This window comes from Barbus barbus (genome assembly GCF_936440315.1).
Source record: "Barbus barbus genome assembly, chromosome: 1".
Lineage (NCBI taxonomy): Eukaryota > Metazoa > Chordata > Actinopteri > Cypriniformes > Cyprinidae > Barbus > Barbus barbus.
This window is the reverse complement of record NC_136729.1, coordinates 24950157-24968516: the sequence shown is the minus strand read 5'-3', so window position 1 is coordinate 24968516 and position 18360 is coordinate 24950157. Positions and strand designations below refer to the sequence as shown.

Genomic DNA, 18360 nt, shown 5'->3' with positions numbered 1-18360 from the left:
AGGTTCGAATCCACTGTGAGACACCAATGTGTCCCTGAGCAAGACACTTAACCCCTAGTTGCTCCAGTGGCGTGCGACCTCTGACATATATAGCAATTGTAAGTCGCTTTGGATAAAAGCGTCAGATAAATGTAAATGTAGAGTAATGTGTGGAGTGGAATGAACTAATGGCTGTTGAAACTTCAGCTTTTCATCACAGGAATAAATTACATTTAAAAATAGATTAAAACAGTTATTTTAGACTGTTTATTATTATAATTTTTTTTGATTTTTCCTGTTTTCACTGTATTTTTGAAACAATAAATGCCTCGGTAAACATACTGAGCAACATAAAAGAAAATCTTAACAACCCCAAAATTTTGAATGGTATAGTGTACATCATAGTTATATTTTTCTGTTTATAAAAAATATATGGCCCCTTACGTTACCTAAATGTACTTTAATTTATGATTCTATCTTGAAGTGTAACAAACTACTTCAAATTATGATTGTAGCTTGGTATAATTTCAAAGTAGACAATACTCCCCCAATACTGGTTTTGAATAAGACATGTTAAGGTGAATGTTTAGCATTTTTCAAGAAAAAAATGCCATTATTCTGTTGGATACTTGATTTTAGAATCAACAGAGGCAATCTGTTACTGATATACAGTAACATGAGGTAATGATCTTAGTGTTTCGAGGAATAAAACAGTGCCACGAGAGCCGTGTGTGGGTGTGATGTCTAATTTGAAGCATTTGTTGTCAGACAAGCTCTAATGGCATGACAGCAGCAGCATTTACAGTACTTTTAATGTTACTTTAAAATAACACAAAGTAAAAAGCTGCAATTGTCATAAACCACTGGCCTCTCATTTGTCACTGTCATTTGATGTAAAAAGAATGCAGGGTAAAGGTCAAAATAGCTGGTTTGAATTCCATCAGCTTAAGGCTGACCTAGCCATTACCTTTTAAAACGGAGAAGGAAAGGGAGGTGTAATGAGGGCTAGAAGCAGGTGCCCACACGTTACTCACTATTCCCTTTCAAGACTCATAAATGAAATAAAAAAACGCCTCTCACACTGCTTTTGAGAGCTACTTCAGGGGTTGATTGGTGGGGGGGAATGCCTGCACAGACCGCCATCAAACGCTCTTTCCCTGACCAAAAGGTCAGATCATGGTAAAAGGTTGCCAGAGTTGCGAGTCCGCCTCTCTTTCCTTGCTTTCATCCATCCTCTGGAGCCCTTGCTCCAGTGAAAGAGAAGGAGAGAGAATGAGGGAGAGGTGAGGGAGAGAGAGACGCTCTGCAGCGGCTGGTCCAATATGACATTTCACACAGGGATCCACCACAGCAACCGCTGGCATTTAAGTTACTTTTCAAGCAGTCAGACCGGGTTCCTAACAGCATGGCTGTTGTTAGTGGCGGTTGATGTGCCCACTGAAATCTCTATCACAGGCAGCTCAGATCTCGGCACATTAGGTTGACTCTAAAAATGCAGCATAAACAAAGTTATAACATCGAGGCTCAGACACACGCGCACACACGCTTCATTTGACAGGTTCACAAAGTCTGAACATTACACACCATATTAGCACTCCGGCACCTCGTTAACACACAGTCTTTTTGCACAGGAAGTTAGGATGCCCTCCATCTGTTGCGAGTGTAGGTGTTTATGATGTCAGTTAGTGTTGCAAATAATAGCAAAGCTGAGCTTTAAAGAACTAATCTTTGATCTCTAATTTATAACACTGATAAAAGACGAAGAACGGCTTTAGAAAATCTTTTTACTATGATTTTTTTTGGTTTGATACAACAATAACCTCCCTTTATTAAAAGCCGGAAAGGTAAGACAGCGGTTAATTGATGTGTTATCGAAATAATATAAAAGACCTTGAGTTTATTTTAACGAAGAAAAAAATCAGAGGTGTTTGTTGGAAAAAGATTATCGTAAAGGGTTCGTAAACCTGCCACAGACTCTTTACATTTCAATGTTTAAAACATACACAACAGGATGTGCACATATAAGAAAGCATATGCACTAAAAAGAGAGAACTTTCATCTCCAGACCATTGAAAGGCCCTTGGAAAAAAAGAAAAGAGATGGAAAGAGAGGAAACAGGGTTAAGCTTTGAAGATGTGTGCAGCACTCTTGGTATTTCAGTATCAATTTATTATCTGTGATTTCATTTCATTTGTGTTACTGCCTCTTTCCTCTGCATTAGGAGAACAACATAATTTGCTTTGATGTCTGAGGCAGAAATATCATGGCTCTGCAGTGGTGAATCTCTGGACTGGCACACAAATCTAAATTATGTCCAGACTGGCTCAAAGTGGACGGTGGGACAAGTTAAAGTCTGAAACAAAGTGCTTATGGAAACACATGTTATGAATTATGATCTATTTGTTCGATTTCTGTGCTCTAAACAACAAAAAAGCAGGGCACAATCATGACCTTAAAGGGATACTGTGCTTCTCTTAAGAATGAAAATTCGGGAATCATTTACACACCCTCATGTCTTTCCAAAGTATGACTTTCTTCTTTTAATTTTGGTCCATACAATAATACAATAATACCTCACTTGCTTTCATTTTATATTATACAATGAAAGAAATGCATTTCCAGTAACTGGATTACTATACATATGCTGTATTTAGAGACATTAGAATGTCACAATTTTAATAAAAGCTTTTAATAAATCACAGACGGAAGAATCATGCCATATAGGCTTGTTAGGAAATGGTTTCAAATTTTCAATTCATTTAGTGTCTTTTTACAAAACAAAACCTCCCTAAGATACTGAAGTAAATGACGAAGAAACCTTGGGAGGAATCAGACAAATAAATAGATTTAAATCAATTATGAATAATTAAATGTACTAAAACATATTGTCAAAATAACAATAGTCAGAAGTTTCACAATTATGTCAATGTTCAAAATGAGCAAAATGTCCATGATAAATTTATATGCAAGACTGGAAATAATTAGGTAAATATTGACAATTATTTTCTTGCTCAATGGAGGCTCACACAGCCCTATTGTGCTGCTGCTTTTGACCTTCTGTTACTGAATCAATAATAATCTGATCATTCACCTGATTAGATTTAGGTGATCTTCACGGCCGGCTTTAATCTGTGCAGTTGTGAAAGCCACCATTAGGGGTAAAGTGGATATTCATTTGTGCTACCGCACAGTGGACACGAAGGCCATATTTGTTGGCCTTCAATATAACAAATATTTGTGTTGCCATGGTGATCTTGACTTTGTCTCTTCCTTTCTATCTGGCTGATTAACAGCTTCAAGGTAATTTCTAATCTGGCAAAACTATAGAACACGGTGGAATGTATCAAATATTCCTTTGATACGAATTGATGTACATTTCAGAAGCTTCCAGTCTTGCAAGCTATAAATACAATTCTGAGTTTCACATTCTGAGCAATAAAATATTTAAATACAGTATATAGGAAACTACTTATTAATTGACAGTAAGATCATCATCAGACCCAACTGCTTGAATAAAATGAAGTATTGAATGATTGAGAATAACTGAAAAGACAAAGCAAGCGTGAATGCCTTTGTCTAGCTTGGTATTTTTATTTTATTTTTTTAAGTATTCCAAAAGTCTCCTGACTGTACAATATTTGACACAGGTGCGACTCTGAGAAGCTTCTTAATGAGTCTGGAGTGTGAATGGGTTTTTATGGAAAGCTCATTTACATATCACAACAGAAACAACAATATCTTCCCCCAAAGACTTCTCAAGTGCCGCGGTAAAACATCAGCTGACACAAAAACTGTAGAGCTGTTATATTAACTGCTGCCTAGAAGTGCAAGAAGTGTGAGAAATTTTCAGGTTTCAATTTAAAACCTTAATTGCGGTATTTGAAAGAACCATGATTTTGTTCTAGACCAGAATAGACAGATTTTGCAGACAATAAAATATCTTCAATAGCACTAAGCTGAACTATACCATACATATGTATTTAGCTGAATTGTTGTAGCTCACAATAGTTCACACTTTATTAATTGCCATAATAATACACTTCAGCTGAGTTTTTTTCTAGTGGACTGACATGTGGATGCATATTGTATTTGCACATATGTGTGACATATGTAGCATGTAGTGTAATAGCAGGACAAGGCAGGCAAACATGAAAAGGCCTGAATCTGTGAACTTATATGGAGAAACCTCTTCCTATTTCTACACCTGAAAGATGTGATTTGACAGCAGATGCCTTCCTTGATATGTCACAGTATTATATGCTAATGTTTATTGCCACTGCATCAAATTCTACTCTTTTGTTGAGTTGGGGGAGGAAGTGATGGGAAGAGAAAGAAAAAGTCAGTGCAGGGATGGAGAAAGAGTCTGGGAAGGCTCTCCAAGGTTTTGCTCACATACTGTACATATGAAAATACACTCTCTCTTTGTCAAAGGTGACGTTTCGACGAAATGCATTTGTACTCTAAAAACTAATTTAATACATTTCTGCCTATATGTTAAGTCTTTTACGCATTTACTTGTTTATATATTATTTATAACAGCTGTTAATAATTACAGGCTTTTCATGTTTCAGTTTATTTAGCACTCTGTCTCTTTTTTCTCTCCATTTTTTACTATTGTATTTATGGTTGAACTATCCTTTGTTACCTGCCAAGCTCCCATTCTGTAATTAGAATTTGCATTTAAACGGCCTACCTAGTTAAATTAAGGTGAAATAACTGAAAGTAAATAAGCAGACAAGGTCTACAAGCCTTTCACTAAGACTATTCTATGAAAACAAGCATGTAGACATGCTTAATTTTCTCAATAAAAATTTATACACAAAGATACATATACACACACACACATCAGGAAAATCACACTTGAGATTCCTTCCTGTCATAGATGATTTTCTGCTCCTTCCTCCATTATCTGTTGAAGCGGTGCTTGGAGAATTCTCCTGCTAATGGCTGCATCCATGCATAAACAACCTGAAATAATTCCTGCCCCAATTTATTCACAAACTCAGTCAGATGTACCGTCTGACAGGATCTGCCTCCTGCTAATTTGAGAATAAAGTAGCCAGCAGCAGTGGCTCATTGATACACATCCTTCCCACTACAGTACCTGCTCCTGATGCCAGATGCCGTAACAGCCCATCCCTCCTAGAACAGCTACTAAACTTTTCTTCCAGTACTTTACTGATCATCATACAAACACCATTCTCAAACGCATCTCTTTTCCTCTAAAATACTTCACTTGACCTTCCCAAATCATCCACAGTTTCTTGAAGTGCATCCAATGCAACAACTCACATCAAAGTAAACTTACAGAATCTCCAAATCCAAAAAAGTCCAACTGACTCATCTGATAACAATAATTACAGGCCAGCCTTTCATTTTTTTTCTTGTCGTGTCCTCTCACCTTAAGCAGCCTGCTTTGTATTTTCTTTCTTTTTTATTTATTTTTATTTTTTGCTAACTTTCTCATAATATACACAACAGCTCTGATTTTCATATAAATATATAACTTGTTTTTTTCTTGATGTGACAGTAACAATAACTGCACAGAACATTCTGTTTCCACAAAAACAATGACAGATTTTGTTCTGTTCTTCTTTGTATTTTTAACTCAAGTCTTTTCCGTCCCATATTGCTAAGCACCCTTAAATAGTTGTTCAAAAATCCATCACCACACTACCAAAAATGCTTAAATTCATTAACATTAGTTAATGCCTTCGTATTAAATATTAAACCCTATAGATATTTATTCTACAGCATATTAAATCAACTTGTATTGTTAACTGTTGTTTATTCCTAATATTTATTACATTTATTTAATTATTTATAATTTATGTATTACTTAAAAAAAATAATTAATATATGTATAGCGATTAACAAAAGCTGTAAAATGGTTCACTGTTTGTTCATGTTAACTTTTTCGGTAACACTTTACTTAAAGCTTTTACATATAATGCATTATAAAGCGTAATTAAAGGGTATAATTGTCAGTCCTGTCTTCCTGTGTCTTGTGTTTCCCTTCCTCTCTTGCCCATATTTGGTTAGTTCCTGTTCCTGTCCCGTTTAGTTTAGTTTATTAGTTCCAGGTGTGTGTTAATAATTATCTAGTTTATCCTGGGCTGTATCTGAAATCGCCCCCTATACCCTCATTCACTATTCCCTACATTAGTCCACTCATATAGTTCACTTGAAGGAGTGAATGAAAACGAGTGAGTGAATTCGGACACTAAGTGCACCGGAAGAACTGCCGCTTTTGCATAGTTTGCTTCCTGTTAAATAATAATTTGATACGGGCAGCTCCAATAGTAAGATTGAAGGATTTATCTAGAACTCAGTCACGGAAATTATGTATAAACCCTAATAGTCAATTCACAATTAGTTTTGTACCTGTGTTGTATTACGCCGTGGACTACGCTTCTAAAATGAATGGATGGATGATTCAGCTGTGGGCGCCATCTTCTGGTGAGACGCGGGAATTCATTCGGCGTGCGACTCTCTCAGTGCATTCTGGGGATTCTCTAGCCGTTGAGTGTACATCGCTTGTACACTCGTTTTTGCGGTGCATTGTGGGATTGAATGAGTGCACTCGAGAACATCCACTATGGTTTCGAACACCACTTAAAATGGCTGTCCCCTCAAATAGTGCACTATTTGAGGGTATAGGGGGCGATTTCGGATACAGCCCTCGTTTAGTCTCCCGTACTTAAGCCCTGTGTTTCCTGTCTCTGGTGTCTGGTCTTAATCGTCATTCTGTGTTTGTCATTCCATGTCTCCTACGTGCTCTGTGTTTTGGCTCAATAAAGATTGTGTGTTTATAAGAATTCCTTGTCTCCCTGGCTCCGACGCACCGTGACAGAAGACCGGACTGACACCGACACTTCTATGGAAGTCGCCGCACAAATCCTCGCCCTTACCCATCGAGACCTCCTGTTCTATGAACATGCTGGGGAGTTCTGCAAGCCCGCTGTCCGCGGGGAACGCAATGCCGCTGTCCACGGCTCTCCCAAGCCCGCCGGCAGTTAGTATGGCAAGCCTGCCGGCAGTTAGTATGACAAGTCCATCGGCGGTTCGTATGGCAAGCCTGCTGGTCGCTGCTCCTTCCAAGCCAGTGCCGGCCCCTCGAAACCGCTATGCTATGATTGAGCCTCCTGAGTGCCATCAAGTGCCAGCTCCTCGCAAGCGCCAGGGGCCCGTTCCTCTAGAGTCCGCGCTTCCAGAGCGCCCCCCCCAAGTGGCCGCTCCTCCAGAATGCCAGCCAGATCAAGCCCCTACTTCCGCCAAGGAATTTTTTTTGGGGGTTAGTAGGGCTCCTGCCGTAGGGGGCTGGGGCTGCAGTCTCAGAGGCGGTCCTGCCATGGCCTCCCGAATCCTCTGCTCCGCCATGGCCTCCCAAGTCCCCTGACCCGCCATGGATCCCGGAACAGGCGCCGCCCTGGAGGTCGTCTGTCGTCATGTCTCCTGGTCCCTGGAGGCCTCCAGAGCGCCCCCCCCCCCCCTACCTATTGGATGTTGCAAGGCGCGGGACGCACCTTCCGGCAGGGGGGAGTAAATGTCAGTCCTGTCTTCCTTTGTCTTGTGTTTCCCTTCCTCTCTTGCCCATATTTGGTTAGTTCCTGTCCCCGTTTATGTTTATTAGTTCCAGGTGTGTGTTATGTGGCGGGAGGAGCAAACGACAGACACAGTGGGTGTGGCGTCAGGCCTCGGAGAGGCTTTTATTAAACAAAATAATAAAATAAAGTGTCCAAAGGGGGTAAAGTGTCCACAAATAAACAGGGGGTCTGGTGTCCTCGTCGTGCTGCAGGGTTTGTGAAGGAAGGCAGTGTTCTGAAAGGAAGGGTCCAGGTAAGGGGCGGAGTCCGGCGGCCGCATGCGCTCCCCTCTCACACACCCACTCCCGTCAGAAGCCTGGTGAAGGGCGGCGAATACGGGACGGGGTGGTGATGATAATAAGGGGGGAGGCAGCCGACTAGTCACAGTTATTAATTATGTACTTTATCCTCGTTTTGTCTCCCTTAAGCCCTGTGTTTCCTGTCTCTGGTGTCTGGTCTTAATCGTCATTCTGTGTTTGTCATTCCGTGTCTCCTACGTGCACTGTGCTTTGGATCAATAAAGATTGTGTGTTTAGAATTCCTCGTTTCCCTGGCTCCGACGCACCGTGACAATGCATTATAATTATTCATAAATAACTATAACCAAATTTAAAATGCATAGTGTAACAATGAATTGATAAGTGTTATAATGTGTTAACTGTGGTTACAATTATTCATGAGATTGTAAAGCACCTTATAATGCATTGTACAAGTCATAATTAATGCATTAAAACTACTTTTATAATGTATTTTACATAAAGGCTTTAGGTAGATTGTTACCGCTTTTTCAAAAATGTTAATGAATTGAACCATATGTTCCGGCAAAAATACTATCTTGAGGCTTTTGGGCAGACAAAAACGCACGTCTGGTTTTGGGTGATGATGGATGGTTCTTTTTAAAGCTCTATGTCCATCTCTCTACACCTGGATGTCTCCCACACTTCCCACCAACTGCTACCAAAGACTGTGAGTTAACGATAGGACTGTGCAGCTGACATAGAGTGTTGGGGATTTAGTTACTATGGAAACCCTTATCATAACTGACGTGGGGTGGCAGAGTCACTGTCGCTATGACAACTGGGCCAGCTGACATACAGGTGGTCAGGGGGCGGGTGATATCACCAGGTGTTGTGTGCCCCCCGTGACCTCTGGCAGTGATAGGAGGAGGAAAAAAGGTCAGGCTTTTCCTTTTGCCTTTTATGAGCAATGTATATCTCTTTCACGTTTCCTCTCTCATATCCCGGTCGTCTTGCTCTCCCTATTTTCTGTTTCCTTTTATTTTTCATCCTTTGTGCATAGCCCTGTGTTTCTCCATCCCTTAAACACCATTCTCTCTCTCTCTCTCTCTCTCTCTCTCTCTCTCTGTCTTTTAATCAGAGAAGGAGCTATAAAGAGGTTCATCTTTTAACAGGGAGAAAGATATGATATACTGGCCAGCAAATGAGTTCATTAAAACATTAATCAACACATTTATCAAATTTCTACTGAAAAAAGAAATCTTCCCCTCCCTTGCTTCCATCTCCCAATTTTTTATTTTGCCTCCCTCACCCTCATCTCTACCAGATTTCACACATATTCAGTATATATTAATATGAAACACTCCACTGCCACCCTTTGTATTGCTGTTGTGCATAGAAAAAAAATAAGCCTACCCTGTAAAAAATTACCACGATTTTAACAGTGAAAGACTGTAAAAATGCTACAGTAAAAACCTATTAATTGGTTAACGGCAAGTTCCCCTACTGTATACAGTGAAAAACTTTATTGGCATTACATGTAATTTTACAGTAACATACAGTATTTGTAAGTGAAAAATAATGCATAATGTACAGTGAAAAAGCATAAATTAAAATTTCCAGAATTCCCTGCTGCATTATAATTTCATTTGATGTTTTTTTTTCATTGAAATAATTGTTTCATCTTAGTTTTTTCTCATCGGTTGTGTATATTATGGTTATATGTTACATCTAATGTTGTTAAATGAATGTTTATTTCATTATTTCAGTTTCATGTGTGTTACAATGATGGTGTTTAGTGTTTGTGTGAATGCATCTATATATATATATATATTAATATTTTCTTTCTCAACTTTTGGAAAAGCTGCTTCTGATGAGCTTTGGTTCATCATGTGACTTTCTCATCATCACCTGCTTTTGGTGGTTATCGGTGTACTACAAAAGAACTGAACAGATTTTAGTATTTCAATAGGTTGGTAAATTAACATTATATCAGTTAATAAAATACGTTTTTTAAATGTAAAACATTTAACATTTTAAATGTTACATTTTAAATGTTCAATCTGTAAATCCGTCAAAAAAATCAGTTAAAACCAAAAATGTAGCTATTAAATTCTGGAAACTACAGCTGCCAATTTTATGGACTTTTCTTTTCTTTTTTTACAGTGTAGGTACAAATATAAAAACAACAGAGCTCTACATGCAGGAGGTGTATATGACATTCAGACATCGCATTAAATAATCATGTCTTAATTTTAAATGTTGCATGTGCCCACATGAGGTGTGACCTGTGGAAGGCCTATCGATCCCACCTGCTTATCTCTGTGACATTTCCTTACCTCAGTCTCCATCTACCACAGTCACATCCACCACTGTCATATCAGATCTCTAGCTAAGCATTTCTGTCATTACTTTAGCAGAGAGAGATTTCAGTCATGCGTGAGGTGAGAGGAATCCTATGACTTTATTGGCCCCCATGGGAAGGCGTTTCTTTTCTTTTTCTTTCTTTTCTTTCCTTTTTCCTAGATAAGTCATGCCCCTGTTAGATCATGCCTCCACGCCAGAAAAATTAAGATCCAGTCGCAGATGCCAGCTCCTGTCAGAAAATATCCGTTTTGTCTGGTAACAGAACAACTGGTCAGCAAAGAAGCCTAATACCCAAAACCTGTTAACAGCAAGTCATGTCTGGTACCCAAAATACCCCAGACGATTGTTTAACAGTCTTCTATCAGCCAAGTAAGTTGACTGAGAAAAGCCAGTGAAGAGCAGAAGCAGGAGACAAGTGATGATGATAAAAAAAGAGCAGAGTTTATTGAATAGTCTTAGTTTCGTATGTTTCGATGCTCAGACTTTGTCTGACTAGCACAAATTCTGTTAACAAATAGCACAAATAAAGTACTGGCAACTGATTCACAACAGCATCCCATAAACCTTGAATTTCCATAAACATTCCCTCGTATTTCTTATTCATGAAGACAAACAGCCATTGAAACACACAGTCATAAGACTAAACAATTACTATTTAATAAATGAAATAATAAAAATTATTAAATGATTGTTAATGAATGAATGAATGAATAAATGAAAAATAAAAGAAAGAAAGTGAAACACAACACAAATGTATCATTGCTCTCTTGAAGCAAAACACACACAGTTTGCATTTGAGGATCCTCAGATCCTTCAATCCTTTATGATCTGCTTATGATCCTTTTCCTCTCTCCATGCCTTTCATAACCTGTATCAATCCACCTACTCTCACACACTCCTGCTAGGTGAAACACACACAGTCATATGCATGGCTCTGCGTGGTTTTTTATTTTATTCAGAGCTATCTGATCACATGCACACAGCTGAGATAATTTCTCTTTCCCTTCCAGCTGAGAGTCCTGCGCTCCCGCCGACCCCAGCAGAGCAGTCGTGATTAAGGCTAATTACCAACAAAACGGGCCAAGATGACAACCTTTAGACAGCAGCCCTGCACCCATACAGCATGGTGAAAATGACTACCAGAGGTGTGTGAGCAAAGAGAATGAGATAAAGAGAGCCAAAAAAGGGTAGTTTTATCTCCAGAGCGCTGTAATGAGAGTTCAGGGTTCAAATAGCACCTCACTACAAAAATCCTTGCTGTTAAAATTTGATTTTGAAAAAGGGTCAATATGGATGTTAAACATGACCAGCAGCTCAATCTCATCGTTAATTACTCTTTATTTTTTATAAATAACATGATATGTTGTCAGTCGGCACTGCAAAATTAATGCACTCATGAACAGTTTGCAAACATAGTTCTCACCAGTAAAACATAAAAGCTGTTTCATGACCCTGTCAAATTCAAATAATAATGTAGATGACAGTTTTTACTACCAACCCAGCAGTTACAGTGGATGAAAAGATAATGGACGAGCTGGAAGAAGCGCAGCTTGTTTTGCGACGTATTCTCCTCTTTGCTTGTTTGTGGCAGGTCTTATGGTCACATTCTCTATTGGAAAGCTCATTTAGACCAGGTTCATAAAGGCTGCCGGTACATCAATACCCTACTTGATTACATTCTCACCTCCGCTGAGAGGCCTCGATGAATATTTATCAATGTGGATGCACGCGCACCCTCCCCTTTCATCACATCCGTCCACCACCCCTCAAAACCTTCTTCACTTAATTTCTTTATGAATATTAAAGGCTGCATTATGTCAGCTCACAGACTGACAGCACTTGAGCTAATCCTGTTGTTGTCTAAGCGAGATGACTGCATCTCTTGCTTAATGTGCCCAAAAACATGCATCCTTTTATTTATTTATTTTTTCCGTCTCTATTGTTGTGTTTGTCTTATGTTGGCATGGAGACAACCCTAAGTGGATCGGAAAACAATTTGTGGAGGTGGGAGGATGGGTTATCAAAGTGCTGGTTTCAATAGGAATATGCTTGACGTTAATTCTTGGCAAACAATCAATGCCTGAGTTTTCATGTAATGGGAGCATTGTGGCAAACGGCGCAGGGAAGAAAACTTGAAAATTAAAAACATCTATCTCAGTGATTGTCCAAAATCACAAAAAAAAAAAGAAAATGCTCACATTTGATGGCGCATATACGCAAATCATCAAAAATATTCTAACATTTTCTAAAAACGCATTCAAACAAAGTATTTTTAAACTGCTTTCTGCAAATCATTTACCATCATGTGCTGTGGATGATTAAAACACAACATTTTACTCTAAATACTGTGGATGAATGCACCTTATTTTCAATGTTGAGCAGGCTTCCGTGTCAGCTGCTCCCATTTATTTCATCTCTACAAAAATAGTCCATTATTCAGCCCATTGATGTTGAAAACTGTTATAATATTATTTTAATCTATTATTGCAATCATAAACACACTAAGTTATAGTGAAAACAGGTTTGTTATTCTAGTTATTTACATAGCTTTTTTCCTAATAAACCTTCCATTGTATACTAAGAATATGATTGGGTTTGTGACAAATTGCTTAGGTCCTCTATTCTAAGTCACTTTGGATAAAATGCATAAATGAAAATGTAAATAGCAGCCAACAAATCAGAAGTCTCACAGATTCACAGGAAATCATTGACTTTAACGCTGAAAAATAATGCAGATACTAAATAATTCCATGTCTCTTGTACCCCACTGACATAAGGGTCTGTACAGAGAAGTGTTGCAATTTTATGAAAATAAAAACTAAAAATAAAACAATCCCACAGTATATCCTACAGTATATTACTGTATGCATTCTCTATGACATTCTCTGAGAAATCAGTGTCAGTGACAATTAAAATATATTAAAACAGGAGTCAAGTTTAAATGGCTAATCATATTCACCAGAAAGATCATGGTGGTTGACCAGTTTTATCACGTGTTGAACAAAAAGGCTATGACAGTTTGTCAGCTATAGACCGGCCCTATACAGAATGCTGATAATTTCATTGCTATTTTATTTGACTTATCAGGCAAAATGTGAATGTGAATAAGCTTAATAAATGTTAATTTACTCAAATTAGCATAAAATAATAATCAGAAATCTAGTATTTATAATGCCTGTTTTCTTGCATCAATGCAGTTGTTAAGCAGTGCTCAATGGGCTCCTAAACATCTACCACCAAAACAATACAGACTTAAGGGCAGGTGGTCAATGGGTATAAGATCAAATGTACCAGCATAAGAACAGTCTCATTCGCTTAGTCTTCCCTTAAAGCAAAACAAGCTTGACCATTTTCAATCTAAGATATTAAACTACCGTTGTGGTATATACCTGTGCAGTATTGTTTATGTTTTAGACGGTTTTAAGTTTCAAGCAGAACAGCACTTTTAATCATTTTAGTTTAAAGTATCCAGTGAAACTGCCAAATGTCTACGTGTTAGGCAATAGTCTCTAAACATCTCTTTCCATGTATTTGATTGAGATAACTAATAACCATGCCCCCCCCCCCCAATCCTCTCTCTATCTCTCTCTCTCTCTGTTTTGTGGCCGTTTTGATTGACAGAGTATATTTGGCATGTTGCATCTGCAGCAAACAGCGAATTGAATCAGTGACATAGAGAGCCGCTTAGCTCTATTTAATGGCAATCACAGGCTACACACAAATACACACACACACACATACAGACGCATATAAATACCGTATATAGCACACAATCACAGAAAGAGGTTTAATGATGTAACACAGTATATTAAGTCGAAAAATAAATGCGATTTAGGATTTGGCTTTTGGAGTTTTATCTGATCTACTAACTCACAAGAATAGAGCAGGCGAATTAGAGAGTACCTGAAATGCTACAGTAATAGCATGCATTTTTGGATATGCACCACAGTAATAGTATTTTGGAAGTACTTTGGAATAACACATAAATGCCATAGTATACAGTATGAATATGGCAACCACAAGAGATTTTGCATCAGATGCAGTTTGCAACTACAACTACAATGATAACAGGACTTATTTTTTTTGGGACTTAACTTTTCAAGTTGGACGTAAGATTTTTTCCTATTTGTTGACTGCTAGTCATAAGTGTTATGATTTTGCTGTATTTTGCCTTTACCTGTACTTGCTCACCACAAATGTAGCATAATATAGCATAAGGTCTACAATCCATAATTTGAGTTTTTCTTACAATTTAAAGGGATAATTCACCAAAAATGAAAATTATGTTATCATTTACTCACCCTCAAGTTGTTACAAACCTGTACGAATTTATTTCTTCTGTTGAAGACAAAATAAGTTTTTTTTTGAAGAATGTGGGTAACAAAACAGTAGCTGGTCTCCACTGACTTCCATAGTTTGGAAAAAAGTACTATGTAAGTTAATGGGTACCAGCAGCTGTTTAGCTACCCATATATATATTTTTAAATATCTTCTTTTGTGTTCAGCAGAAGAAAGAAATTCATACAGGTTTGGAACAACTTGAGGGAGAGTAAATGACAGAATCTTAAATGCTGGTGGTGCTATTGCTAATCCATGACATTTCATTCTCAAGTTTGATATAAAAACCATCTATGAAAGAATGCTAAGTTAAGGGACAGATTCTTCGAGTGAAACACATTCAATATGGGGTTGCACTCTGGGAAAGGAGGATGTCATCATTGGTGAGGGAGGAAGAGGGGAGAGAAAGAAGACTCCTTTCCTCTTACTTACATCACTCAGTCCAGCCTCAAGAATCTGCAGACCACTCTCCTTTTCCAGCTGTCCTTTCTGCTCAACTGTTAAAGAGAAAAAAGGGTGACTGAGTGAGAGCACATCAGAAACTATAGCATGTCATCAGTGCTGAAATGGATGTGTGTGTGACAGGTGTGGTTGAGGTCATTTGAATGGGCATTAGGGAGTCTGTTGTTTAAAATGATTTTCCATATTTGAGAAAATGTGACAGAAATGTATTTATTTTTTATAAAATCTGAATACGGAAATATATTTGAAATGACAAATATCCGCAAGCAACAATCAAGAGGGTGTGAGGACAGTGGAAAATGATGAGAGGGTGAGTAAAATGCTCTTCAGGATTATTAGCACTAAGAAAGGATTTTAGTATGTTTCGGGACTTAGAAGTATATTGCTCCAGAAAAAAACACCAATCAAAATATGTTTCAGCCTGAAACCTGCAAGTACAAACATTTATCCTGCTGCGTGAATCTGGAGGCAGTTCTAAAAAAAAAAAGAGCACTGTGTGGCTGCAATAACTGAATTTACATAGACCGCTGTGGATGTCGTCATATTTTCAGCTGATGGATCAGAATTCTGCAACTTTTTTTCAGTATGTGACTATCCAAAGCTTTCAGAGCTTTTGTATTCAATAAAAGGTCCAAAAATATGTCACACTGTGTGGACTTTGTATGTCAAAATTTATTTGCTGGTAACAATTTGTATGAGACTAAGCAGTTGTGTCAGAGATATATTTTCTTTGATAACTTCTCAGGACACTAAAATCAATTGTTCCTTTCAATAACATTATGACATGTTTAATCCTTCAACACATACATGAACCATTTCAAGTGCTGCATCTGCTGGCATGACAGAAACCATAAAGAAGCCCCAGAAAAGGAGTTGAAGTCATACTTAACTTCAGTACTTAACATATTACAATTTCTGTTCATCTGTCACAGTTTGCTGTCTCTCCACAACACAAAACCCACAACAAATCAGCCTGAACATCAGCAATGGTAAGTATGTGTTTATGTATGTGTGTGTGTGTGTGTGTGTGTGTATTTGTCATACTTAAAAGATTCAGATCATCAAATCAAATCGTTAATTTTACACAAAGATAATGCAAGTAAATACAAAATGCAGTTTTTGAGTGATGGTTTCATTTATTAAGGGAAAAAAGCTGTCCAAACCTACCTGGCCCTATGTGAAAAATTAATTGTCCCCTCCTGTTAAATCATGAAAGAACTGTGATTAACCACATTATTTTAGAAAGCTGAGTTAAATTTCACTAGACACACCCAGGCCTGATTACTGCCAGACCGGTTGAATCAAGAAATCACTTAAATAGAACCTGCCTGATAAAGTGAAGCATGCTTAAAGAGCAACACACCATGCCATGATCTAAAGAAATTCAAGAACAGATGAGAAACAAAATAGTTGACATGTATCAGTCTGGAAAGGGTTATAAAGCCATTTCTAAGGCTTTGGGACTCCAGCGAACCATGGTCAGAGCCATTATCCACAAATGGAGAAAACTTGGAACAGTGGTGAACCTTTCCAGGAATGGCTGGCCTACCACACAGCAAAATCTCCAGTATTGAAATCCTAGTGTTAAGGACTTTTAGAGTAAAGTGTTAAAGTTGTGGTGTTGAACTTAAGGGGATTAACACTAGCTAGTGTAAACAGCACCCTATGGCTGGTGTAAATATGCAGAGAAACTCCTATAACACTCTGTTGAGTGTTATTAGTCACATCTGAGACTTTTGCTCGTGTGTGCGTCTGACACATCTGAAATATTTTTCACAGATGCCATTTTCTTAGACTCGCGATGTGGAGGATATGAGGATGGAAAACAGCGAAATTAAGTGTTTAATCTTACTCACAATGTGTGTTTTGTAATATTATATCGTTTTATAGTGATATTTATGAGGTGTGTGCTCCTAAACGTTTTTAAATACATTTCATTCACTCGTGAGGCGACCAAAACGAGGATGTTTCTTTTTAAAAGGGAAATGCCAAAAGTTAAGTGTTTTCTCATTTAAATGTATTTCACAACATCATTGATTTATAGCAATATTTGTGTGATGTGCACTCCTAAACTTTTTCTCAGAGAGATATTTTCCTTCACTCATGAAGACGGGGAAATTGGTTTTATCAAGGAAAACACCGAAAGTAAGTGTTTAACCTAATTTACTGTCAGGGATCCATCACAGTCATCAGCCCAATCACGACACACACCTGATCACCTGATCTCCTTGTCACTGATCACCAGCACCTGTCAGCATGCATCAGCTCCACTATGGCTGTGTCCAAATTCAGGGTCTGCATCCTCCTTAGGATCCTTCCTACCCGGTTGAAGGAGGAGGGATCCTCCGACGTCCGCAAAACCCGGAAGTCGGTGTTTGTGAATTTGGACAGCCTACCCTTCTTTCAGTTCCCTCCCTTACCCGTTGCTCATATCCTGTCGCCTAGCAACCGTGACAGCGCCAAGCAAGAAGCGGGAAAATGGACAAACAAAGAGTTATTCTCCTCATTTTAATTATTTTGGAAGAAATAAAGCAATTAAATAAATTAAATACTTTCTTTGCTCGTTGTCGGAGAGTTTTTTATATCAGACTACAAGACAGTCACATCCAGGTAAGCCATTATAGCCTATTTTTATTTGTTTTTAAGTATTCTACTAATTTCTCCTACAAATTCATTGAGCCGAAGCATAAACTTTAGCTTGTTTTGTCAGAGAAACTCCTCTCCCACTCCGCTACCGCTCGCTTCGTCCGCCATTACGCTCTGCCGAAAAGAATTATGGGATAGGTAGGACGGGAAAGGATCCACCACACCCATCCTTCCAATTCGGGGAAAAGGAGGACGTATTTGTGGGCCGCATTTGAAGGATCCTACGAATTTGGACAGCCTTCGTCGCGGCGCTGTGACGTAACATCCTTCAAATGAGTACTCCGAAGGATGCAGACCCTGAATTTGGACACAGCCTATATCTGCACACTCTCCACACTCCCTCCTCATCCGGTCTACCGTTTACATCCCTGTACTGTCCCCAGACTCTATGTGCACGACTTACCAGTGTGTACTTACTCGTGTGTATGTACCATCTCCTGACGATTCTCCAGCGTAGTACTCCTTCGTTCCTGGTCTCCGATCTCCTACGAACCTGCAAAGAAACCACTCATCAGCAAACAGCTAAGAACCATTGAACTGATCATAATGTTTGATACTCACCTGCCATTGCTCATCACGATCTGCTTCCACAAGCCTGTCAGTAAACCTGCCTGTGTTTCACTTACCTGTTTGTCTCTCAATCTGTAACCGAAGACCGGACCAACACAACACTTCTATGGAAGTCGCCGCACAAATCATCGCCCTTGCCTGTTGAGACCTCCCGTTCTATGAATATGCCGGGGAGT

The 18360-nt window shown here is 38.6% G+C and overlaps 1 protein-coding gene across 1 annotated transcript in view; it reads right to left on the bottom strand.

Moving 5' to 3' along the window:
* LOC306876053 (receptor-type tyrosine-protein phosphatase N2-like) overlaps window positions 1-18360 on the bottom strand; it is a 224394-nt gene that overhangs the window by 48435 nt on the left and 157599 nt on the right. The window contains exon 11 of the mRNA XM_079426952.1: window positions 14939-15003. Coding sequence (XP_079283078.1) covers window positions 14939-15003 — 65 coding nt within the window. The remainder of the gene's footprint in view (window positions 1-14938; window positions 15004-18360) is intronic.